Source organism: Hippocampus comes, unplaced genomic scaffold (assembly GCF_001891065.2).
Source record: "Hippocampus comes isolate QL1 unplaced genomic scaffold, H_comes_QL1_v1.1 scaffold29, whole genome shotgun sequence".
In the NCBI taxonomy this organism is placed as follows: domain Eukaryota; kingdom Metazoa; phylum Chordata; class Actinopteri; order Syngnathiformes; family Syngnathidae; genus Hippocampus; species Hippocampus comes.
In genome coordinates, this window is record NW_017805820.1 from 1,797,603 (window position 1) to 1,817,420 (window position 19,818).

Genomic DNA, 19,818 nt, shown 5'->3' on the forward strand with positions numbered 1-19,818 from the left:
GACTATTACACCAATTATTCCCAATACCGATGGCATTTGTGTGGAGACTGCCGTGTGTGGTAATGCATGTGTCAAGACTTCAGCCATCTATTGACAAGAAGAGGGGGGAAAAAAAAAAAACACGGGAAGGAAACACACTGACCTGGGGTGGCTCCATGAGGAAGAGCGCTACAATGATGCCGAGCTGTAACAGTATGAGCAGGAAGGCAATGATGAGCTGGGCGCAGGCGGACATGAATCGAGGCTTCTTTGTACAAATCTTCTTCTTGCTGCCTGCCAGGATCCGTGCAATGCGGTTGGTCTAGAAGCAGCATGCAAAGATTATCAACTCCTTTTTAAGATTATGCCCACTCCGTTATCACTATTTTGGCGGCATTGTATGTATTCCTGCCCAGCTACATGATCTCTCTGTGCCATTCACATCCTTTTGTATTGTTCTCGCCAGCATCTGAATCCGACACAATTTGTACCTAGGTCCCGTAGACCAAATCGCAACCAAGGCGAGAAAGCGCAGTCCAAGGGGTGTGGACTGAATAGCGCAGCGCTTCTCGAATCCTCACCTTGGTAACCAAAGCAGAGTAGCTCATGGCGGGTGACAGGCCAATTCCCAGGCGTTGCAGGTAGCAATGGATGACATGTGGTTTGGCGATGAGGCTAAAGGTACACAGGTACCCCAGGCAGATACCTGCCAGAATTATATAGCAGAGCTCCCTGCTGGAGGATTTCACCACAGGAGTGTCCCTGAACCTAAACAGAATATAACAAAGGCAATTCCACAAATTAGAATGCTTTGCCATGCACACGTAACGTACAGCTATTCAGAAGGTGATGGATGTTGGTGGAGAACATTTTCTATAGATTTTATTGGTAAGTTTTCTTTCATTTTACCACAAATTAGAGTTACATCTTTAATAGAATGTGAACTGAGTACTGGACATTTTATCAGAGATATGCGTTACCTAATGAAGACGGCGGTGACAAAGAATGTCGCCATGAGCCCAAGGCAGGCAAAGACCACAGCAGCGATGGGTTCGGGGTCCCCCCATCGTAAGTACTCCACCGGAATTGGATCACATCCTGGTTAAAAATGGAAACATATTTGTTTAGCATCGATTCATAAGGAAGTTTAATAGGCAAAGTTTAAGAGATGTGTGGAATTCTAAGGAATTCAAAAAGAAGGGTTTGGAGGGATACATCAATACCGCATAAGATTTAAAACTTCAAATGCAGACAAACTGTGGAACTTTACTGACCAGAGAAGCACCTCAAAGCCCAAAACTAATCCTCTCTTTCTGCTTATTTCACTCTCCCTGCCCACCGCTTCTGTTAGTCTCCACTGATCTCCTTCTCTCCCGTTCTCTGCTCCAATTTGAATTTGAAGTCACTTTTCTCAACTGTATTTTCTTGTTTTGTTCTTGATTCTAGCCAACTATCTCTTATTTGGTTTGGATGCTTTTCACAGCCACGACAGAGCGGCACCTGCCTGTCATAAACTCTCTGAATTGGCTTTACATCTTAGCCTTTCCTGCTCTTCATTTCCTCAAATTCTTGTGTGTGTAAGACAGTCTCGCTTTTCACAATAAAACATGATGGTTGAACGTTGCACTTTTTTTTTTTTTTTTTTACTGTTTTGGTCAATCTCCTCCACTTGCAACATTCCTGTTTTGAAGAGAACGCCAGGAGGGTGTGCGGAGAAAGAAAAAAAAATGGATTTACTTCATTTGAACATAAACATCAGTTGCACATGATTGCAGTGTTGAAGTGACATGTTTTTTTTTGATTATTTACCAGTTCCAAAAATTTTTTAGGAGTTTCTCCAAAAACACAGTGGAGCAGCAACTCCTCTGAGCTTGGCAGTTGACGCCAAGTTTTAGCTTTGCACGAGGCGCAGGTGTGCTGTTGTGGCTCTGCCAGTTTTCCTAAACTGAGTGGGCGCGTACCAATTACGGCGAGACCAGGTACTTGAATAATAAGTGAAGAATGGATTTCACAATGATGCCGAATTCAAATCCGCTTCTTTTGCAGGCCTTTGCCTTTCATAGGCAAGTTTGCGTGCAAACGACAAACTATGTACAGGAAATGTCCAACTTAAAGCATGTCAGAGACTGATTTCGACCTATGTTATGCAAAAAAAAAAAAAAAAAAAAAAGCAGTGGGGACATTTTTTATTTTGATGGCATGGAACCTTTAAGATCCACACTTATCTTTTGTAATGTAGCTAAATGAGGTAACCTACATATAAATGATATAGAGTACAGTTCCACCTTGGGCACAATGATGTGGCCAGTGAATACATAGTGCGGCACAATGGAGGAGCACAAAACCCCTAATGACACCATCCTTTGTGTTTATCATTCATTTTGTGTAATAGGCCTGCTCCACTAAGTGAGGAGGCTTCTGTCTCTGCCATTGAGGCTCAATTTGAATTTTCAGCAGGATTCTATTCATGTTTTAATCATTGCACGGCAAGCAGCATAATGAGCCGCTGAAAGAATAACAAGGCAATATTCATTCGCTTCGAAAGCGGTGGAGTAGAAATACATTTTCACGGCAGCAGAAATATGTTTGCATTGAGAGGTGCTCTTAATGGAGAATAATTAAAACACCGGTGATCACGCTGGAAGCAAAATAAAAGGAGCCGGGCAGCAGTGGAGGGTGGCGAGTATAGAATAATGTGAAATAAAATGTTGATGGAATTCAAGGGAATACAGTTTATCTGTTATATCTGCAGGGGTGGCATGGTAGTAGAGCGGTTACCACGGCCGCCTCACAGCGCACAGGTGCAGGGTTCGATTCGGGGCGCTGGCCTTCCTGTGTGGACTTTGCCTTTGATCTCCCGCGCCTGCGTGAGTTTTTTGGAGGCACTCCAATTTCCTCCCACATTCCAAAAACATGCATGGTAGGTTCATTGAGCACTCTAAATTGTCCCTTGATGTGATTGTGAACTGTGAACTGTTGTTCGTCTCTGTGTGCCCTGCGATTGGCTGGCAACCAGTTCAGGGCGTCCACCGCCTACTGCACCGAAGACAGCTGGGATAGGCTCCAGCACCCCCTCGTAAACCTCGTGAGGATATCAATAATAATAAAATACATCTTTATTTATAGGCACCTTTCAGGGCACTCAAGGTCACAATACAACATCATTAAAAATAAGCAGCTCGGATAATGGGTGGATGGATGTTACATCTGCAACATTATGAAATACAAAATAGAGTTAAACACAGAGACTAACCTGTGAGGTCATGAGTGGGCCAGGAGCCCAGGTCACATGCTCGGCAGGTATACTCATCAAACACAAATTCATTTTCTTTACAGGGAGTACACGTCCAACAGCAGCTCACCTCACCTTTACGGATCACCTTGAAAAGAAGCAAAGTACAGTGCTGTTGCTCTGTCACTACTGTTTATGTCAACTTACAGGCCAGTAAAATTTCAACCAGCTATACATATACAGTGTGCAGTAAAAAAACAATTGCAGTCAGGTCTAACTTATTTTTTCGTGTATTCAAATGGCTCAAGCCATGAACCGGCATCTCACTCAGCAAGAAAGACTTTGTCCCTTTTAACCAAGCTCAGCCTCGACCGACTACTGATCAGTCACCTTACCTTAATTTGCCCTTTGTCGCAGGGTTCACTGCAAACTGACTTGATGACAACATCTTTGCTTGACCATATTTCATCATCATCTATTTTCAATCCGCGGTTGTCCCAACTGCCCACGTTAATGTAATCGTAGTAGTCCTTTCCCATCTTCTTGAAATTCATGATTTCATACCTGGAGACAAGAGCATGTCAGGTGCATTGTCATCGACAAACTCACGTGGTATCACAAAATGCTCCGCTCTCTGTTTTCCCGAGCAAATGAACAGGCACCAAAGTTCATGACCTTTCACTTGAATAATACCTGCCAGGCGAGTCTCCATTCTCATCAAAGAGGATTCCCTCCCCAGATACTCCAGTAAAGTTAGTTTTCATGAGGAAGTCCAACAGCGTAGCACCATCAATAGGCCTCATGGCGTCACACAGGCCCTTCAAATGCAACATTAATGTGTCTGATTTATGACCTGACTTGCAGATAGAAAGTTGTAATTTTACGAAAGATAAAAAATTTACCATCCCTGCAAACAGAATATATTTGGCATAAAAGAGCAAAAAAAATGCTAACATTTTTTTTTTGTAATTTATTTTTTAATTTATTAATTTTTTTTTTTTTTTTTTTTTTTTTGCTCTGGACTAAAAAGGAGGACGTCAAGAGCAGAAGTGAGAAAATAAAAAACATTACCAACTTTTTTTTTTTGGCAGAGGCTTCGTTGAACCCCTGAGACCGATTCACCGAACCCGTAGGGTTCCATCAAACTCAGGTTCAGAACCACTGGTTTAAAAGAATGGGGATTTTATGATTTTTTTTTTCCAGTTTATTTTTTGTATTCAGAACAAAACTTGCAACACTTTGAGTGCAAGTATTTGCAACGCGTTCTTTTAACAATAACACAGATAACCATCATTTTGGCCACGATAATTCAAATCTAAAAATTGCATACGGTTTCATCTTTACATGCATACATCCACACCTGTCTTACTGTAACTACTCATCATCCATCAGCAGAACAGCACCTACCTGATAGCCTGGGCACAGTGCCCGTTGCATGTTATGCAGGCCATATGCCATCGAATAAATGGCGTTGATGACGAACCCCATTTTAGTGTCCTGTGCATACTGCTGCCGGAGAGATTCTCGCTCTGCACATTAGGGAGGGGGGAGGGGGGAATGGCGTTTGAAGAATAATTTAATGAGGAAGGAAGCTATATGACAATAACTCCTGATTTAATATTGCCCTCGGTATTTTGTATGAATCTCAACAAGGCTTTCTTCATCAAAGGCCACTCGACAGCCTCTCGATCCTTCTCAGGAGCCACTTCTTCTCGGCCTCTCTCATTTCTTTCTGCCTCCTGTTCATTTGGATTTCACATCCCATTTCATTCAAATAGAGGAGACGTGATCCCTTTGAAGTTGTGCTCTCACAGTATTTCTCACCCACCAATTCAACCAATGAAACAGAGAGGAATAGGGAGAGCGGGGGGGGTGGGGGGGGGAGCCCAGAGAAATAAAGGGGACTGCTGCCAGAGGCACAAAATCTATCCGTGCTAAAGCGTAGAGCTGTGTGTAACTTAAAGGCATGGATAATAATGTGAATGTGAGCAGCCTATCTGTTTGTGTGCTTTGCGACCAGTTCTTGCAAAAAGCCACTCAATGAACAACCTATTCTTGATATGGCAAGATCAAAACAACATGATCAGTTTTTCATTGATGTAACACCCAGGTCTAGTCATAAACACACATGCATGATGTTTGTTCACTGTTTGGTCATCTCATGATAACCACTTGTGCAAACTAATAAGATCCAAAATGACCTCAAAGGATTTCTGCCTTAATTCTGGCAGTTTTACTTGACGCTTGAACAATTTCTTGACTATTGTGAGTGTGGCATACAGTAACTACAATGCTGAACCCTCCAATTATTGTATGATGCTCTGATTACAAATTAATAAAGAGACTGAGAAGTATTAGCATGCGGCTGGCTATGTTCATTACGGCTTTGCTTAAATAACAAATGGTCGTGAGCAAAGGTGTGTGCATAAATTAAGGCTGTCGCTACTTACTGCTGCAGGTGCGGTTGAACTTGCTATTTTCCTGTGGGTGGCCCTTCAGTCGACAGTGGAAGCGATGTTGCCAAAATTCGGTAAACCAGGGGTTCCTCAGGTTGTTGTCAGGGCGCAGTTTAAGGTAGTAGTCGTCAAACCATTTGACGTCAGCAGACTGAAGCTTTATGGTGATGCCACCGGCAGCTTCCTTCACGTAACCATCTGTCACGTCATACCGGTCAGCCCAGCCGTCACTGACGAGACAGAACAGATTCTTCTGAACATTTTTAGCATATCAAGGAAATTACTCACCTTATCATAATTCATGATGTGGGCATGTGTTGTATGATTTTTGCTTTTGCATAATCCTTGATTCTAGACAGCACTCGCCAGCAGCGCATGCCTCTGACAATGTATAAACTAGCATCAGTTGTAAAATGGCTGAAAGGCTGCTTCAGTGGCATTGACACTTCTTATGCTGACATTATGAAGGTACTCCATGACAGCCACCAGGCCATGTTAAAAACGATTTGCATTTACCTTTAGCATGCAAACGGGAAATGCGACCAGTGAGTAAATCCAACAAACCTGTCACCTCATCTTCACTCTACCCTCAAATTCCGCACATTACAATGTCACTGACGGCACAGCCTCTCACGCAGCAAATTTTATTTCAGTAGACTGACAGGGATATGGATATTGACAGTTTGCCTTCCATCTTGAGCTTCGCGAGGGCAAATAATTGGTTGGGGCAGGGGTGGGCAGCACGTACCATCGTAACTAACTGCCTGTTTATATCACTGTGTGGGTCAGCTACTGCAAGACGTAATGGTTGTATTGCAGTCCGAACAATTTACTTGATGAGTTGATGTACAGCGCATGTCAATCACATTACAGTACTCCATTCTTTTTCTCCATGAAAACTGCAAACTTGCATCACTTTTTGAAATGTCCTAAATGCTACCAAAACACAACGAGAGACCACCATTACACACACGCACACGCCCACATACGCACACGCCTGGGCTAACAGGTCAGAACTGACAAACTTGGGCACACCACTCATAACTTTTGCAAATTAGCTATTAACCTCCGAATTGAAGTTTTTCATCATACATTCCGAGGGCCAAAAACGATTGCCAAAGCAATCTTTCATTTACATCACAGTCTAAGACATTATGATAAAACACGATCACAAATAAAGGATGTGATGAATGCGCCAGTCATTTCTAATCATGCTGTGAAGGCGGGGAAATAATTGTCGCTCGCACATTGTGATTGAAATCTAATCAGAGTCACCCTGTTTCTGGGGATCACACTGCTTTGCAAGTATTTGTGTCTATAATAGGCAGAGTTAGTGAGTTCTTGCGAGAAATCAACATTCCGAAGGCAGAGATCACCATGTCTCTCGTTCGAAGCAACAAAAGAAGGAAGAAGAGAGATTTCCAGAACCAACAGTTGCCATGTTTTGTTTTTTTTAAACACAACCATAAAAACATACTCTTGATTGCATATATGATGCCAATTACAAAGCGTTAGTAGGAATAGATTTCATGACACACAGGTGCTCCAATTACACTGACGCTATGGAACTACGTGGGCGATGTTTCAGTAAAAGGGCTTTGCAAGAGCTCGACTGTGTTTCGGGGGGGGGGGGGGGGGGGGGGACACCCTGAACCGTTTGCCAGCCAATCACAAGGCACACAGAGACGAACAACCATCCGCGCTCACACTCACACTGAGAGATAATTTAGAGTGGTGTTGAGAGATCTGGTGTGTGTGGGGGGGGGGGGGGGGGCAGGATGACTACGAGCCGCACGTTGACAGGACGTGCTTTTGTGTGAGGCAGAAATACTGATCAGAGCTGGGGCTGATACCAGCTCGCTCAAAAATGACTGATGCTAATGACGTTTTGGTTCTCTTCTTTCCAACTCCCTCGGTCTAGGACCCAAGGGCTGTTGCCATGGTTCTCAGCCCACGCTCAAACAACTGTCTGCGCTTCGTGGTCTCATAAAAACACACTGTTTTTCCAGTACTGTATGTGTGCACAAGCATATTCACCTAGCATACATTTTAGTGTTCGCTCTGAAAGAAACGTGAGCTGCCAATAATGGAAATGTGATGTGCACGATAGTACATTCTGTCTATTGTAATCCACACAAGCTGCAGCGTAACCTGTACACTATTCAAAGCCATGCAGTGAGCATTTCCATGCCATCTTTAAAGAGTAAAAGTGGAAGAAACTGTAATCCATTTGTAAATTGTTAATTTGCATTTGATTACTTCTTTATTAAAAAATCCATCTCAAGCCTGAAGTATGTGACTAATGTGGCTAAGCATAATTGCACCATAAATCAAGGCAAACTCGACTGCATATTTCATCCAAGCTAACGTTCAAACGTTAAGTGCGCCTTTACCAAAGTCTTTTGAGATGGGAAATGTTCACTTGATTAATTGCTTCACTTTCACCTCAATCATGTTGTGTTTAAAAGTAACACAGTTACAACGATTAGTTTGATTAAAAGGTGTAGGAACAAAAATTGTCCTGAACTGTAGCAACATTTGTTTGGCTCAAAATACTCTAATTACCGATACGTCAAATAGTGTGTCTTGGCACAATATTTCATTCTGCTTCAAAACAGTGCAGCTAATGGATCACTGCCATAATGAACAATGCTGTATAATAACGTGTTGACTATGCATGGCACGCTTAAACTGCCATGGTAATCTGGCAAAAATTCTAGAACAGCATTGACTGCTTCTTGCCAGACAAAATATACATAAAAGCCACTTTGCACATGCCTACGCGCAGGTATACAAGTGCACACACAAATCAGGAGGTTAATTCAAATATGTAGCATTGATTAGTTACAAAGCACTTTTCCCTTCCGCCGAAAATGAATGTCTGATCTAAATTCTCTGACGCCATCTTTCAAATGTTCAGACCCCCCCCCCGAGGTTTTTGTTTTTTTTTTTGTATCTGGGGATTAACAAATGTGGTGCAGTCCATTCAAACAGTGTGTAAGAATCTCTCACTCTTCGCATATAATCTCCCGCAGAATGAGCGTTTTACAATTGTGGACAAATACAAAGAGATCCAATCAGTGTATGAAACACTCCTTTTCAGGAGACACAGACAGTTGGGGAGAGAACACGTGCCATCAATGCGCAATGATTCGTGTTAATGTTTCATGGAAAAACCAGATGAAGCGGGGGGTAGAAAACCACACCACAACAGAGCATCACTGCGTTTAGTTCGAATAACTTAAAGGGCGCGGAGGTAATTTTTGACCATATTCTGATAGTGTTTGAAATTCTATACAGAGAAGAAAAACAAGCAGTCTAACGTAACAGCCCTCAAAACCCAAATTGACAGACTTCTACTGACCTCACAAAAATGGATGCGAGGCCAGTACCCGCATATATGCTACTGTCGGGAAGTTACTTCATGTACTGTAATTGATCTGACCATTTCGGACAGATGACACTCAACGACACCAGAGGAAGAGCAGCCCACATTTATTCCCCCGGCACATGGTCCAGTTTCACTCACGACTGATGTCAAACCTCATTACACCCACCCTCTTTTCCTGACAACATCACCTTTGTTGTGACTGCTATTTTCTATATTACCATGATGAAGACTGAGAAACCACTAGTTGTCTTTTGTAGTTATTCCATGCCTAAAAAAGAATGTTGGTGCAGCAGCTTGCAGGGTGCCACAAATAGGGTCCTGTGATGAACAAAATGGCGGCGGGGGTTAGTTACAGAAGACTTGCGCTCACACAATTGGATAATCGATGCTGGACTGTTCATCCTTCCATTTCGTTTATCTTATTGACTCCAAGTTCTGATATGAGATTGTAAAAAAATACATGGTGGCTTGAACTACTGCACTGGCATTGAATCTATTTGCAAACATCCATCCATCCATCCATTTTCCGATACGCTTTATCCTCACAAGGGGGGTGCTGGAGCCTATCCCAGTTGTCATCAGGCAGTAGGCAGGGGACACCCTGAACTGGTTGCCAGTCAATCGTAGGGGCACACAGAGACGAACAACCATTCGCGCTCACACTCACACCTAGGGACAATTTAGAGTGTTCAACCAGCATGCCATGCATGTTTTTGGAATGTGGGAGGAAAGCGGAGTACCCGAAGAAAACCCACGCAGGCCCGGGGAGACCATGCAAAGTCCATGGATGTCATAATATCTTACCCATTTCGACCTGTGCATCCATTCATGCACTGACACAGTTGTGGGTAGGGCTGAACTTGTGAAGTGACTTTGGGCCAGTTCATCACAGGACACACCAAGACAGACAACCATTCATACTGAGCAGCACAGCAACAGCACAGTCATTGAGTGGGAACGAGTCCCCCGTGAGCCGTGTGTGTAAAAGCCCGCCCAGTGGAGCACTCCACTAGCAATGATGTACCATTTGGATTTGTTTAAAGAAAAGATTTGTCACTGGGAAATAATTTAATACAATATGTGTGTTGCACATACAGCACATTTGACGATAAAGTTGTACTCGACTTGACTTGAATGTATCTTGAGCAATGCTGAAATGCTGCAGGCCGCACGCAGGCCAGCGTTCATTTCGAACGCCGGCAAGGTGAACCCCGAAAAAGACAAAAACTCTGACATCACGCTGCATTTGAGAATCTCTTCTTTTTCCCACCACTGAACACAAACAACAGAAACCTTTATCGGGATGCACGTACGCACAAGCCTTTAATGGCATATCTTTGGCAAGCTAATGATGGCCCAGTGGCTGCCTTAGACAAAGCAGTCGAAGACATTGTCCTCTTTACACGCTGCCAGTAATTACATGGGTTGCAGCTGTGCACGCACGCACACACACACACACACACACACACACACACACACACACACACACACACACACACACACACACACACACACACACACAGATACAGAACTCGCGTGTTTGACAGCAAAGATTAGCGTGGAGTGGTGCGGCTAATGCTCAGTAGCGACACATTATTCAACGTATCACCCACAGAATCGTGTGTGTGTGTGTGTGTGTGTGTGCGCACGCTCACATTCGTGCATGGTCCAAGTGAGAACCAGGCAACTCCTCAGTAAATTAGCAGTGTGTTATTCTGGACTTTAATTGCACTCCCCGACATCTCAGTGGTACCACATGCCCACAGACAGAGTGTTCATCTTTTTCTCTCGGTCTTCACTTGATACCCCAACTCATTCCTTTCTGCGCTGCGAGTCTAGGCCAAAAAGGGTCCTTTAAGTTTGTTAAGAAAGTTCAAAATTAGGTGAGAATGCAACTGCAGCTAAGGAAAGGGAAAAAGAAGGTTTGGTGAGGAGCTGTAATTTCCAATCTACACAAGTAGAGATCCTTATCTGTCCATCTTTTTCGAACATTCTCCCTCACACTCTATTTTCTTGCTTTCAGTCATGGTGGTTGCTATAGTAACAAGCTGGGTAGGGGGCGGGGAGGGAGGGGGGGGGCTGTGATGCAGCACACATACTGTATCACCAGGAGCAGAGAGAGAAAGAAGGACGGCAAAAGAGAGTGATTAGCGGGTGACGGGGTGTCAGTTGCTCATTTCGCTTTTGTCACCAAGCATCCACATTTGCCACTTCTTCATTTAAACTTTGCCCAACTGTCGGCTAAATCAAACTCATACGAACTAAACTAAATATACCAGCAATCTTTAAACGCATCACTTTTAGGACCAATGACGAAAATGTTCACAGGACCTGACTGTTGGGAAAAAAGTCGGGAAAAGCGTTTTCAATTCAGTGTTGGAGGTTTAAGCGATTTTAGAATCAAGCATACAGGACGCAAATTCTCATTTCGTAGTTAAACTCGAAATGTGGAAAGAAGCAAGCGTGAAGCAGAAGAGAATGACTGTTTTTTTTTGTTGTTTTTTTTTTGACAGAACTGTTGTACCACTTCCCACAGTCTGGTTTGTCGCAGACTTCTGAAACCTTTTTTTTTTCTCCTCCCACCTTTGTTCTATTTATCTTTCATTTCTTCTGATTGCAATTGATTTCCAAGGCTGCACACGCAGTACTCATTTTCTGATAATCCACCACTAAAATTGCACCGTTGCCCTGTGAAGTCAGCGAAGTTCCAACTAAAATAGAAGTGACCACGTTTTTGTCAAAATGTTCAATGCTTTTCAAATGTGGTAACCTCGTGTTGTACGCTCATATTTCCCATCGTCTGCTCTTTCTCGAGGGCATCGCTGTTCATGTTTCATTTAATTACCTTTTTCCGAGTTCAGTGTCTGGACTAAATTAGAGGTTAATTAATTTCCCATTCAGGAACAGCATGACCATGCAAGACACTTTGTTAGGTAGCCTTTCAAATGTCTGATGAATGAGGTGAGCACAAAAAAAGAAAAGGACATGACAAGATATGAGATAAAAGGACGAAAGGAAGTAATTCAATTGAGTAACTACAAAGAACCGACAAGAGAAAAAAGAAGATTTGTGCCCTTTCTTTTTCTACACGAATCCACATATGATGCTTTAACTAATATTCAGGGAAAGTGATATATGGAATGTTAAAATCAGTATGGCACAAACATGACATACTACTCAACTACAACATGAAAAAGGAGAGTCATATGGGTGCATAACTTCTGTATATATATATTTTTTTTTATAGGATTACCTGTGGGGCCACTTTTGAGTTTGCACATGGCAGAGTTTAATTGTAATGCATAATTCTCTGCAGATAAACATTAAAATGAGATTCTTTCCCCTCTTTTTCCGTCCATTTTCATCCATTACCATCATAATTCACAGAATTTCTACCATCGGAGCGCTGTAAGAGGAAGAAACATTCCCTGGCATGGTTAGACGTACGTACAGTTTTGATTCAAAGTATGTGAGGCCTTTTCGTCATTGCGGACGCTCGAAATGGTCAAGTCACGCCGAGCGGTGTTAAACACTCGGTTTAATCAGATCAGTGGCAAGTGAATAATTATCTTTATCATCATCTGTGCGCTCTTGTGGTAATATAATTATCTTGACATAAAAGAGTGCCTTCCCAACAGAACGGGGCTAATCATTTTCTTCTCCGGACCTCTGCTGAGTCGAGCATTCACCCGTGACCACCTCTAATCTACTCCCGGTTTAGTACGGGACGAACGTAACTGAAGTAATCAAAACAAATTGGCCACTAAGACTGTACGCGCAAGGCTAATATACAAGAGCACCCCCAAACGCGTCAACTCCAAATCTAGAATTTCCAGCCAGCGCCCTCATACAAAATTTGCAGTCAAGCAGATGAGTAATAGATGAGTTTCCATGTGTCAAACCAGCATGCATAATTTCCTCCACATTAACAGCCAGGTAAATCCTCCATTAATTTTTTTTAATCGCACCACTTCTTCTTTCGGAATTACAAAATAATTTTGTGAAGTTTTTTTTTTTTTTTCAATCTGCTTTAAATTCTTGATCACACGTTCAACAGTCAGAATGGAACAGCCCATGCAGGATGGTAGACTTTACCTCACTCGGCAGGATGACGATGATCATGTTGATGATGATGATGATGATGATGGTGGTAAGGACGAGCACGATGATAATAATGAGCATCATGGTGCAACACGAAAAGGATGTTGTTTGGTTGTCTTAGCTACAGAGTGTAGATCACTGCAGAAAAAAAGTTGATTTATATCACATTGGAGATATGTTAATGTCCAATCATGTGAAAAAAAAAAAACTCTGTATCAGGGACAGTTGTTGGTGGCATCGGTGAAAACAATTCGATATTCATCTTGTGATTATAACAACATTCTTAAACGTTCAGAAGCACGACACGCATGAACAGATCAGTCGAGTTGTTTTTACTTCTGCATGTGAAATATACAAGGGATCCTTATAAGTGAGAACAAACGCAAAGTTGCGGGCAATGAAGACGCTTCAAAGAAATCTCGGGTGGTAAAATCAGCGGATCGGTCGACTTTTTGTAAGCATTTGATCAGTTCATATTCGTCTTTTTGATCTAAACTGGAATCCATTCACCCAACTTAGTGAACACAGCAATGTTACTGACCTGCCAACGAGAAGAAACTCTCCCACCAGTCCTTGGCGCCTCATAGCCATGAGGATATTCCGGACAGTCATGCCCTCGCAGAAGCACGCCACCACCCTGGCCTTGGGCAGGTGGGCCTTCAGCCTTTCCACCAATCGGTCGAAGCTCTGCTCTCCAGCATTGCTCCAGATTTTGCCTGAAGCAAAAGAAACCGGCACAGCCTGTAATGCTTTCCGGTCTTTTTGGTGTCCTGCATTGCATTACATTTTTGCTTTTGGAATTTATACTTTCACTTTCAACCATCAAACGCGTGCGATACCATGCGTCATAAAATCTCAAAATGATTTGTCTCGGGGTTCATATCCTACCAGAATGAGCGATGCAAATGCCCTCTTTGGCCGCCATGTCCTTGAATGCTTCCATCCCACTTTCGCCATAGTTGCCTGGAAAGATAAAAAAAAAAAAAAAAGGTTTGCAAAAGACGGAGGGAAAAACAACTCCGAGGAAGGCATGGGACAGACATCCCGACCCAGTTCCCTGACTCGTCTGCCAGAGCACAATTCATTAATCTCACATTTGTGTCAGGGAAATTGTCTCCCTACTGTGGCGCCCGTTTCTTTGCCAAAGAAAGTGGGTGACCTGGAATTTATGCAAATGAAAGGTTGTACACACTGGCAACAAAAATGATAGGATTTCCCTGCCCAAAATCTCCCTCTTTCCCTTTCATTTGGCCATTTTCTTTTTCATTGACAAAAAAAAAAAAGAAAAAAATCCCTCCACCAGGGTTTTCTGAAAATCACTCAAATATATTAGCTCTTGTGGTTTGCCCCTCTCTAAACTATGTGTGAGATCAATAACAGAAGGTGATCTCAAGTAGGCTGCTCTCAACTGTGGTGCAAAGTAATTTGTGAACAACCAACAAGGCCAAGAAATAGTTGGGGGTAAAGTTTGAAAAAAAAAAAAACAGTCACAGGAGATCACGGCATGTGTGTGTGTGTGTGGGTGTGTTGGGCGGGGGAGGGGGGGCGGATGTCGGGGTCCATGGCATTGACGAGTGTGTCAGAGCTAAGTATAAATTCCTGTAATTAGTCGCTCAGTGAGAAGAGCAGCAGACAGATGGTGCAGACCATCCTACCCTACACACTCACACACACACGCACACACACGCACACACACACACACAGAGTTTAAGTCATCAGAAGCGATAAAGCTTGTAACCTACTTCAGTCGAGTCTCAACAGGGATTTATGTGAGAGACATCTTTTTCATCGAGTCTCCCTGTAATTCTTTCTGGCTTTGAACGTTTGCCTTTAAACTGTTATGTGCACGACATTCCTGGCAGTATTTCCCAATGATGTCTCATTCTTAACTCATTCCCACTCTTATATTGTTGAGAAACTGCACGTCATTTTTCTTCACCTAAAATATATTTTTTTTTGGTTTTTTAATACAGTCACATGAGTAACCCAGCCGCTTGGGGGCAGTGCCCTCCCCTGGGGGTGCACTGTTCCCCAGTGCCGGTCCCAAGCCCGGAGAAATGGGGAGGGTTGCGTCAGGAATGGCATCCGGCGTAAAACTTTTGCCAAGACGACCATGCGAGTTGGTAGGACGGTTTACAGGGGCGGATGGAAATTACTGACTCGCTGTGGTGACCCCTGAATAGGGACGTGCCGAAAGGAGAAGAAGAAGAAGAAATACAGTCACATGAGTTTTCAATGCAGTCCGCATAACATCTATAATCTGCCCGAGGAGCTGCATTTAGGTCTTACCAAGCGAGTTCCTCAAGGCCGACTGTCTCCTTTTTACAAGCGAGAGGCAGATTCCTCGGGTGTCATTTCCGCTGACATCCTTCCTTCCTCCGCTCTCCCACTTCTCTCCTTCCTCTATCCATCTCACTTAGTACTCTCATCCTCTTATCACATCTCACCTGCTAGTCCCCCATTTTAACATGCTTGTCTCTCCACTCCTCGGCCCTCATCTCCTTTCTTCCCGGCCAATGCTTCACCACGGGGTTAAAAAAAAAAAAAAAAAACAGCATGTAGTAAACATTTTGTGTTTGTCCACAACCAGGATTTCTTGAGTGACATGCGCATACAGTCGCTTTCAGACAAAAATCCAAAGAGGCACACAGGCTCAATGACATTCACATCATGCCACTTGCAGAACTGAAATGACACATGAACAGCTCCGTGGTAGCCTTGAAGTACAACTTAATTTAATATGTACTCGGGATGAGTGAGTACCAACACCGAGTATCGGTATCGGGCTGAGACCCGGCCTCAAGGTTTTGGTACTTGCGACAGCTGCTAATAGCAAGATGAGACAAGGAACTGAAAGAATGCATGGCTGACAGATTAACACACATGACAAGGATTAACATCCTTATAACCATCCGTTCATTAATTCAGTTATATCATCCACTGATAAATTTTATTGTTTTCGTCCATCCATCCATTTTCTGATCCGCAACATCAACACTGAAAGCTTTTACATTTAGGACAAACTTTACTCAACTGTACTGTCGTCAATTGAAACGTATTGCACGTAAGAGGTAAAAATGGCACACGAATAAATGTTTAAAAAGAAATAGTTCGATGAGAGTGGACCACTGCATACTCGCAGTTTGCTACCCACAAATTGTTTGATGTGTTCAACCAGCTTCAGTCGAAAAATAATAATTTCACTGTTAATCATGGAAGATATAGGATAGGATGATATTTTTTTTAAATACGGCCACCATTCAGTTGTTTCAGCTTTCTAAATCTATTACTCACTTTCGTGCATATTAGCTTCTAACATATCTAAGACGCTAATGCTGAAAATAAATATGTGATTCTCAAACCCCATCCCCAGTCTGCAGTTACTGTACACACTCTTATCTATTCCAAGCACTCCATTTACGTAAACCACACACACACACACACACACACACACACAACCCTGTGTGTGTGTGTGTGTGTGTGTGTGTGTGTGTGTGTGTGTGTGTCCCATTCCTCTCTCTTCCTTGTTTCATCCAAACCTCTCCTTCCCACACCACCCCCACCCTCGATGCTTCCCCTCCTCTTTTTCCCTTTCCCCCCCCCCCCCCTCTTTTTTCTCACACCCCCTCTTCTTTCTCACACCCTCCCTCTCTGGCTCTGTGTGCCTTGATTACATTTCAGAAAGCAACACCCGACCTTGAATATTTATGCCAAGGTCAATACGCCTGTGTCCTAACCAACACATGGCTGACGTACTACACACCTTTACAAAGCAAGTCCCCGCAGACACAAACAGCATTTTAAACCCAGGAACCCAATCAAGCATCATGAATAGCGACGTGCAAAAACATACTCATGCACACACATAAGAGGAGTAATCGAATTTTCACTCGTGAAAATGTGTCACATCGCAGAAAAAATACATATTATTTGCTTGGGCATGCCCCAAGTGGGCAAATGGCTTCCTAATCAATAGTCTGACTTGATCAGAATTGTCCAACTGTAATCCCTGAAGCACAATGATTCAATCTTGCACTCCTATTTCAGTCCACCTGAAGACTGCAACCACACTTCACAAAAATGTGAAGTAATAGCAAAATAAAGTGGCGGTCTCAGTGTGCACATCCTCTTAATCTGCTGATTAAGTCACCAATCCTATTTAAACATGTTAATTGTCACTGGCCGACGATGAAAGTGCCTCGGGAGTGATGAATTCTAATCCAGATGATGTAGTAAGTCGACTTGTTGCATTTGACAGCAAAAGCCACGGTCAAAAGAGGAAATGGCGGGGTGTGTAGGATGCTGTACCTTCAGTGTTGATGGCAGACACATAGCTCCAGTTGTATCTCTTGACAATGTCCACCATGGCCCTTGCCTGTTGAGCGTCTGATGGCACCACCCGCATGAAGTACTTGTAAAGACTCTGCCAAAAGTAGAGATGAAATGAAGAAACAGCGTCATACGATTATTTATGAGCAAACATTCAGCAAAATGTGTCTCACCTTATCACTCAGATCCATACTGGTGGCAGAGTAGGCAATTTGTGGTATGTTGAACAGCTGAAGAAGGTTCTGGACCTGGATTGCTACTGAGCTTGATCCCGGCCCGATTAAGCCCACGATGGGCTTTTTCCCTCGCATGGGAGTGGCAGAGGGGTCGGTGCACTTCATGGCTGCTCCCCCACCGCCGCCTCCCCAAGGGGTTCCTCCACCCCACTCCTCTGCCTCATCGGAGGATACCAGCGAATCCCGAATAAATTCGATGCTCTGCTCCAGAGCCACGGCGGAGTGCCAACAGGAGTCGCGGATCTCACATCCGAGGGTGATGTTGGGAAGGATGTGAGGGTCTGCGTTGATGCGGTCCAGCGTGTGCATCATGGCCTCCACCCGCTGGATGCCATACTGCTCTCGAACCGCGCCACACTTGCGTTCATGAACCTGGAAGGAGTAAGGATTCAACACGACAGGTAAGAAATCCTAAAAATCTTGGTCAGTGTAGTTTTATAGCGGTCTTCATTCAGGCATATGTTATTTTATACATTATAGTGTAAAACAAACCAAAATATTCCCAAACCAACCTTGTCTGCAGGGGGCTGATGATGCACAGAGAAAAGGGCTCCAATTATGATGTCGCCAGGGATGTGGGCTACAACTCGCCGTTCACTAGACTGGACAGAGTCCGTTTGCTCAAACGTCGCCCAAATGAAGAAGAGGAGTCGCCACAGAATCATCTTGTGTTTGTTTATTGAGCCAAAGGTGAAATGAAAAGATCCTGTCACAGGCAACGACTGCTCCTGCAAAGACTTTTTCTGGCCATGCCAAAAGCACTCTTCTTTCAGGTTGCTTTAACTCATTCTTTTCTTCCGTGTCTTCAGATGTCAACGTTGGACCGTCACTAAAACAGTGACAGGTCTAGCAATGCAACTTGGAGAATTTAACAGAAAATCTTGACTGAGGCTCAAGAAATGATCGAACTCCAGAGGCAGAGCTTGTGTCCAAAGTGCGTGGCAGCAGACCGACATGTTCACATGAACCTGCAAGAAGGGGGGAAGGGGAGGAAATGCGTCAAGCTTAAACACTGAAAGGTGCTACAGGATATAACGCCCACGCACATTACATGTAATCAATGCAAAAATAATACATATTTTGCAAAATAATGATGGCAAAATAGGGACATTGACATCTCAATTGGAAAACTGAAGTGCAGTGAGGTGTAAATGGACGCCCCGACTCACAATGGGCCTTTTAAAGTGAACCCCCTGAAGCTTGAAACATTTTCTCTATTTTCAAAGGACAGCACATCTGCGGGAAAAGCGCAAATGATTTTCATGTGATTGCAAAGTTTGCTGTGCTTGTTTGTAAATTTGGCAGACCGGTCGAGCCAAGGTGGGCGTGATTAGGGAGATGCGCGTGCCGGAGTGACAATTTGGTGGCAGTAAGTCGATCTAAACTTGCGACTGCTCAGATCACAAAAACAAAAGCCTGGGTTTGATGCAACGTTAAGAAAAAAAATTACCTTAAATGTAAAATATTTGAATGTCAAACTATATTAAAGTGCATCATCAGCAAAATGACACAAGGAGTCAGGCTACGCCACAATCGGTCTAATCAGATTTTCAGATTCAGATTCAGATTCAGAAAACTTTATTTATCCCCGTGGGGCAATTAGAGTTGTACGAGAGCGGCTTATTGTAGAGACAGTAGGAGCAAGGAAAGACATAGGATAAGAGTAGCTTAGCACTTGAGGTCTTGAGGTAGTGGCTCCAGCATCAAATAGTATTGCACATCGAGCAGTATTGCACAGTGAGGACACAGTAAGACAGTATTGCACATGAAAACAGTATTGCACGTCAAGTATTGCACTGTAAGCCCGTATTGCACAATGGGGTATGCGAGTTTGAATGGTGGGGGAGGGGTGTCAGGGATATTGGAATAAGAGTTTAAGAGTTTAAGAGGAGAACAGCCTGGGGGACGAAGGTGGATCTCCTTCTCGCTGTCCTGCAAGCTGGGAACCGCAGCCTGCGGCCGGAGGGCAGCCATTCGAACGCGGGGAAGAGAGCATGTGAGGGGTCTTTCATGATCTGAGCAGCTAGACCAAGGATCTGCTGCTCGCACACTGCAATCAGAGGGCGAGTGGGAAGTCCGATGATCTTGGAGCAC

The 19,818-nt window shown here is 43.6% G+C and overlaps 1 protein-coding gene across 2 annotated transcripts in view; it reads right to left on the bottom strand.

The window, feature by feature from the left end:
- The window catches only part of grm5b (glutamate receptor, metabotropic 5b), a 33,500-nt gene that overhangs the window by 5,452 nt on the left and 8,230 nt on the right, over positions 1-19,818 (bottom strand). For both annotated transcript variants that reach the window (XM_019886063.1, XM_019886064.1), the window contains exons 2-14: positions 18,237-18,692; positions 17,662-18,096; positions 17,468-17,582; positions 14,048-14,122; positions 13,701-13,875; positions 5,662-5,897; positions 4,619-4,740; positions 3,905-4,029; positions 3,607-3,775; positions 3,233-3,359; positions 960-1,077; positions 561-747; positions 143-301 (exon numbers count right to left, since the gene is read on the bottom strand). In XM_019886063.1, the coding sequence (XP_019741622.1) occupies positions 143-301; positions 561-747; positions 960-1,077; positions 3,233-3,359; positions 3,607-3,775; positions 3,905-4,029; positions 4,619-4,740; positions 5,662-5,897; positions 13,701-13,875; positions 14,048-14,122; positions 17,468-17,582; positions 17,662-18,096; positions 18,237-18,389 (2,196 nt within the window). In that variant the 5' untranslated portion in view covers positions 18,390-18,692. The remainder of the gene's footprint in view (positions 1-142; positions 302-560; positions 748-959; positions 1,078-3,232; positions 3,360-3,606; positions 3,776-3,904; positions 4,030-4,618; positions 4,741-5,661; positions 5,898-13,700; positions 13,876-14,047; positions 14,123-17,467; positions 17,583-17,661; positions 18,097-18,236; positions 18,693-19,818) is intronic.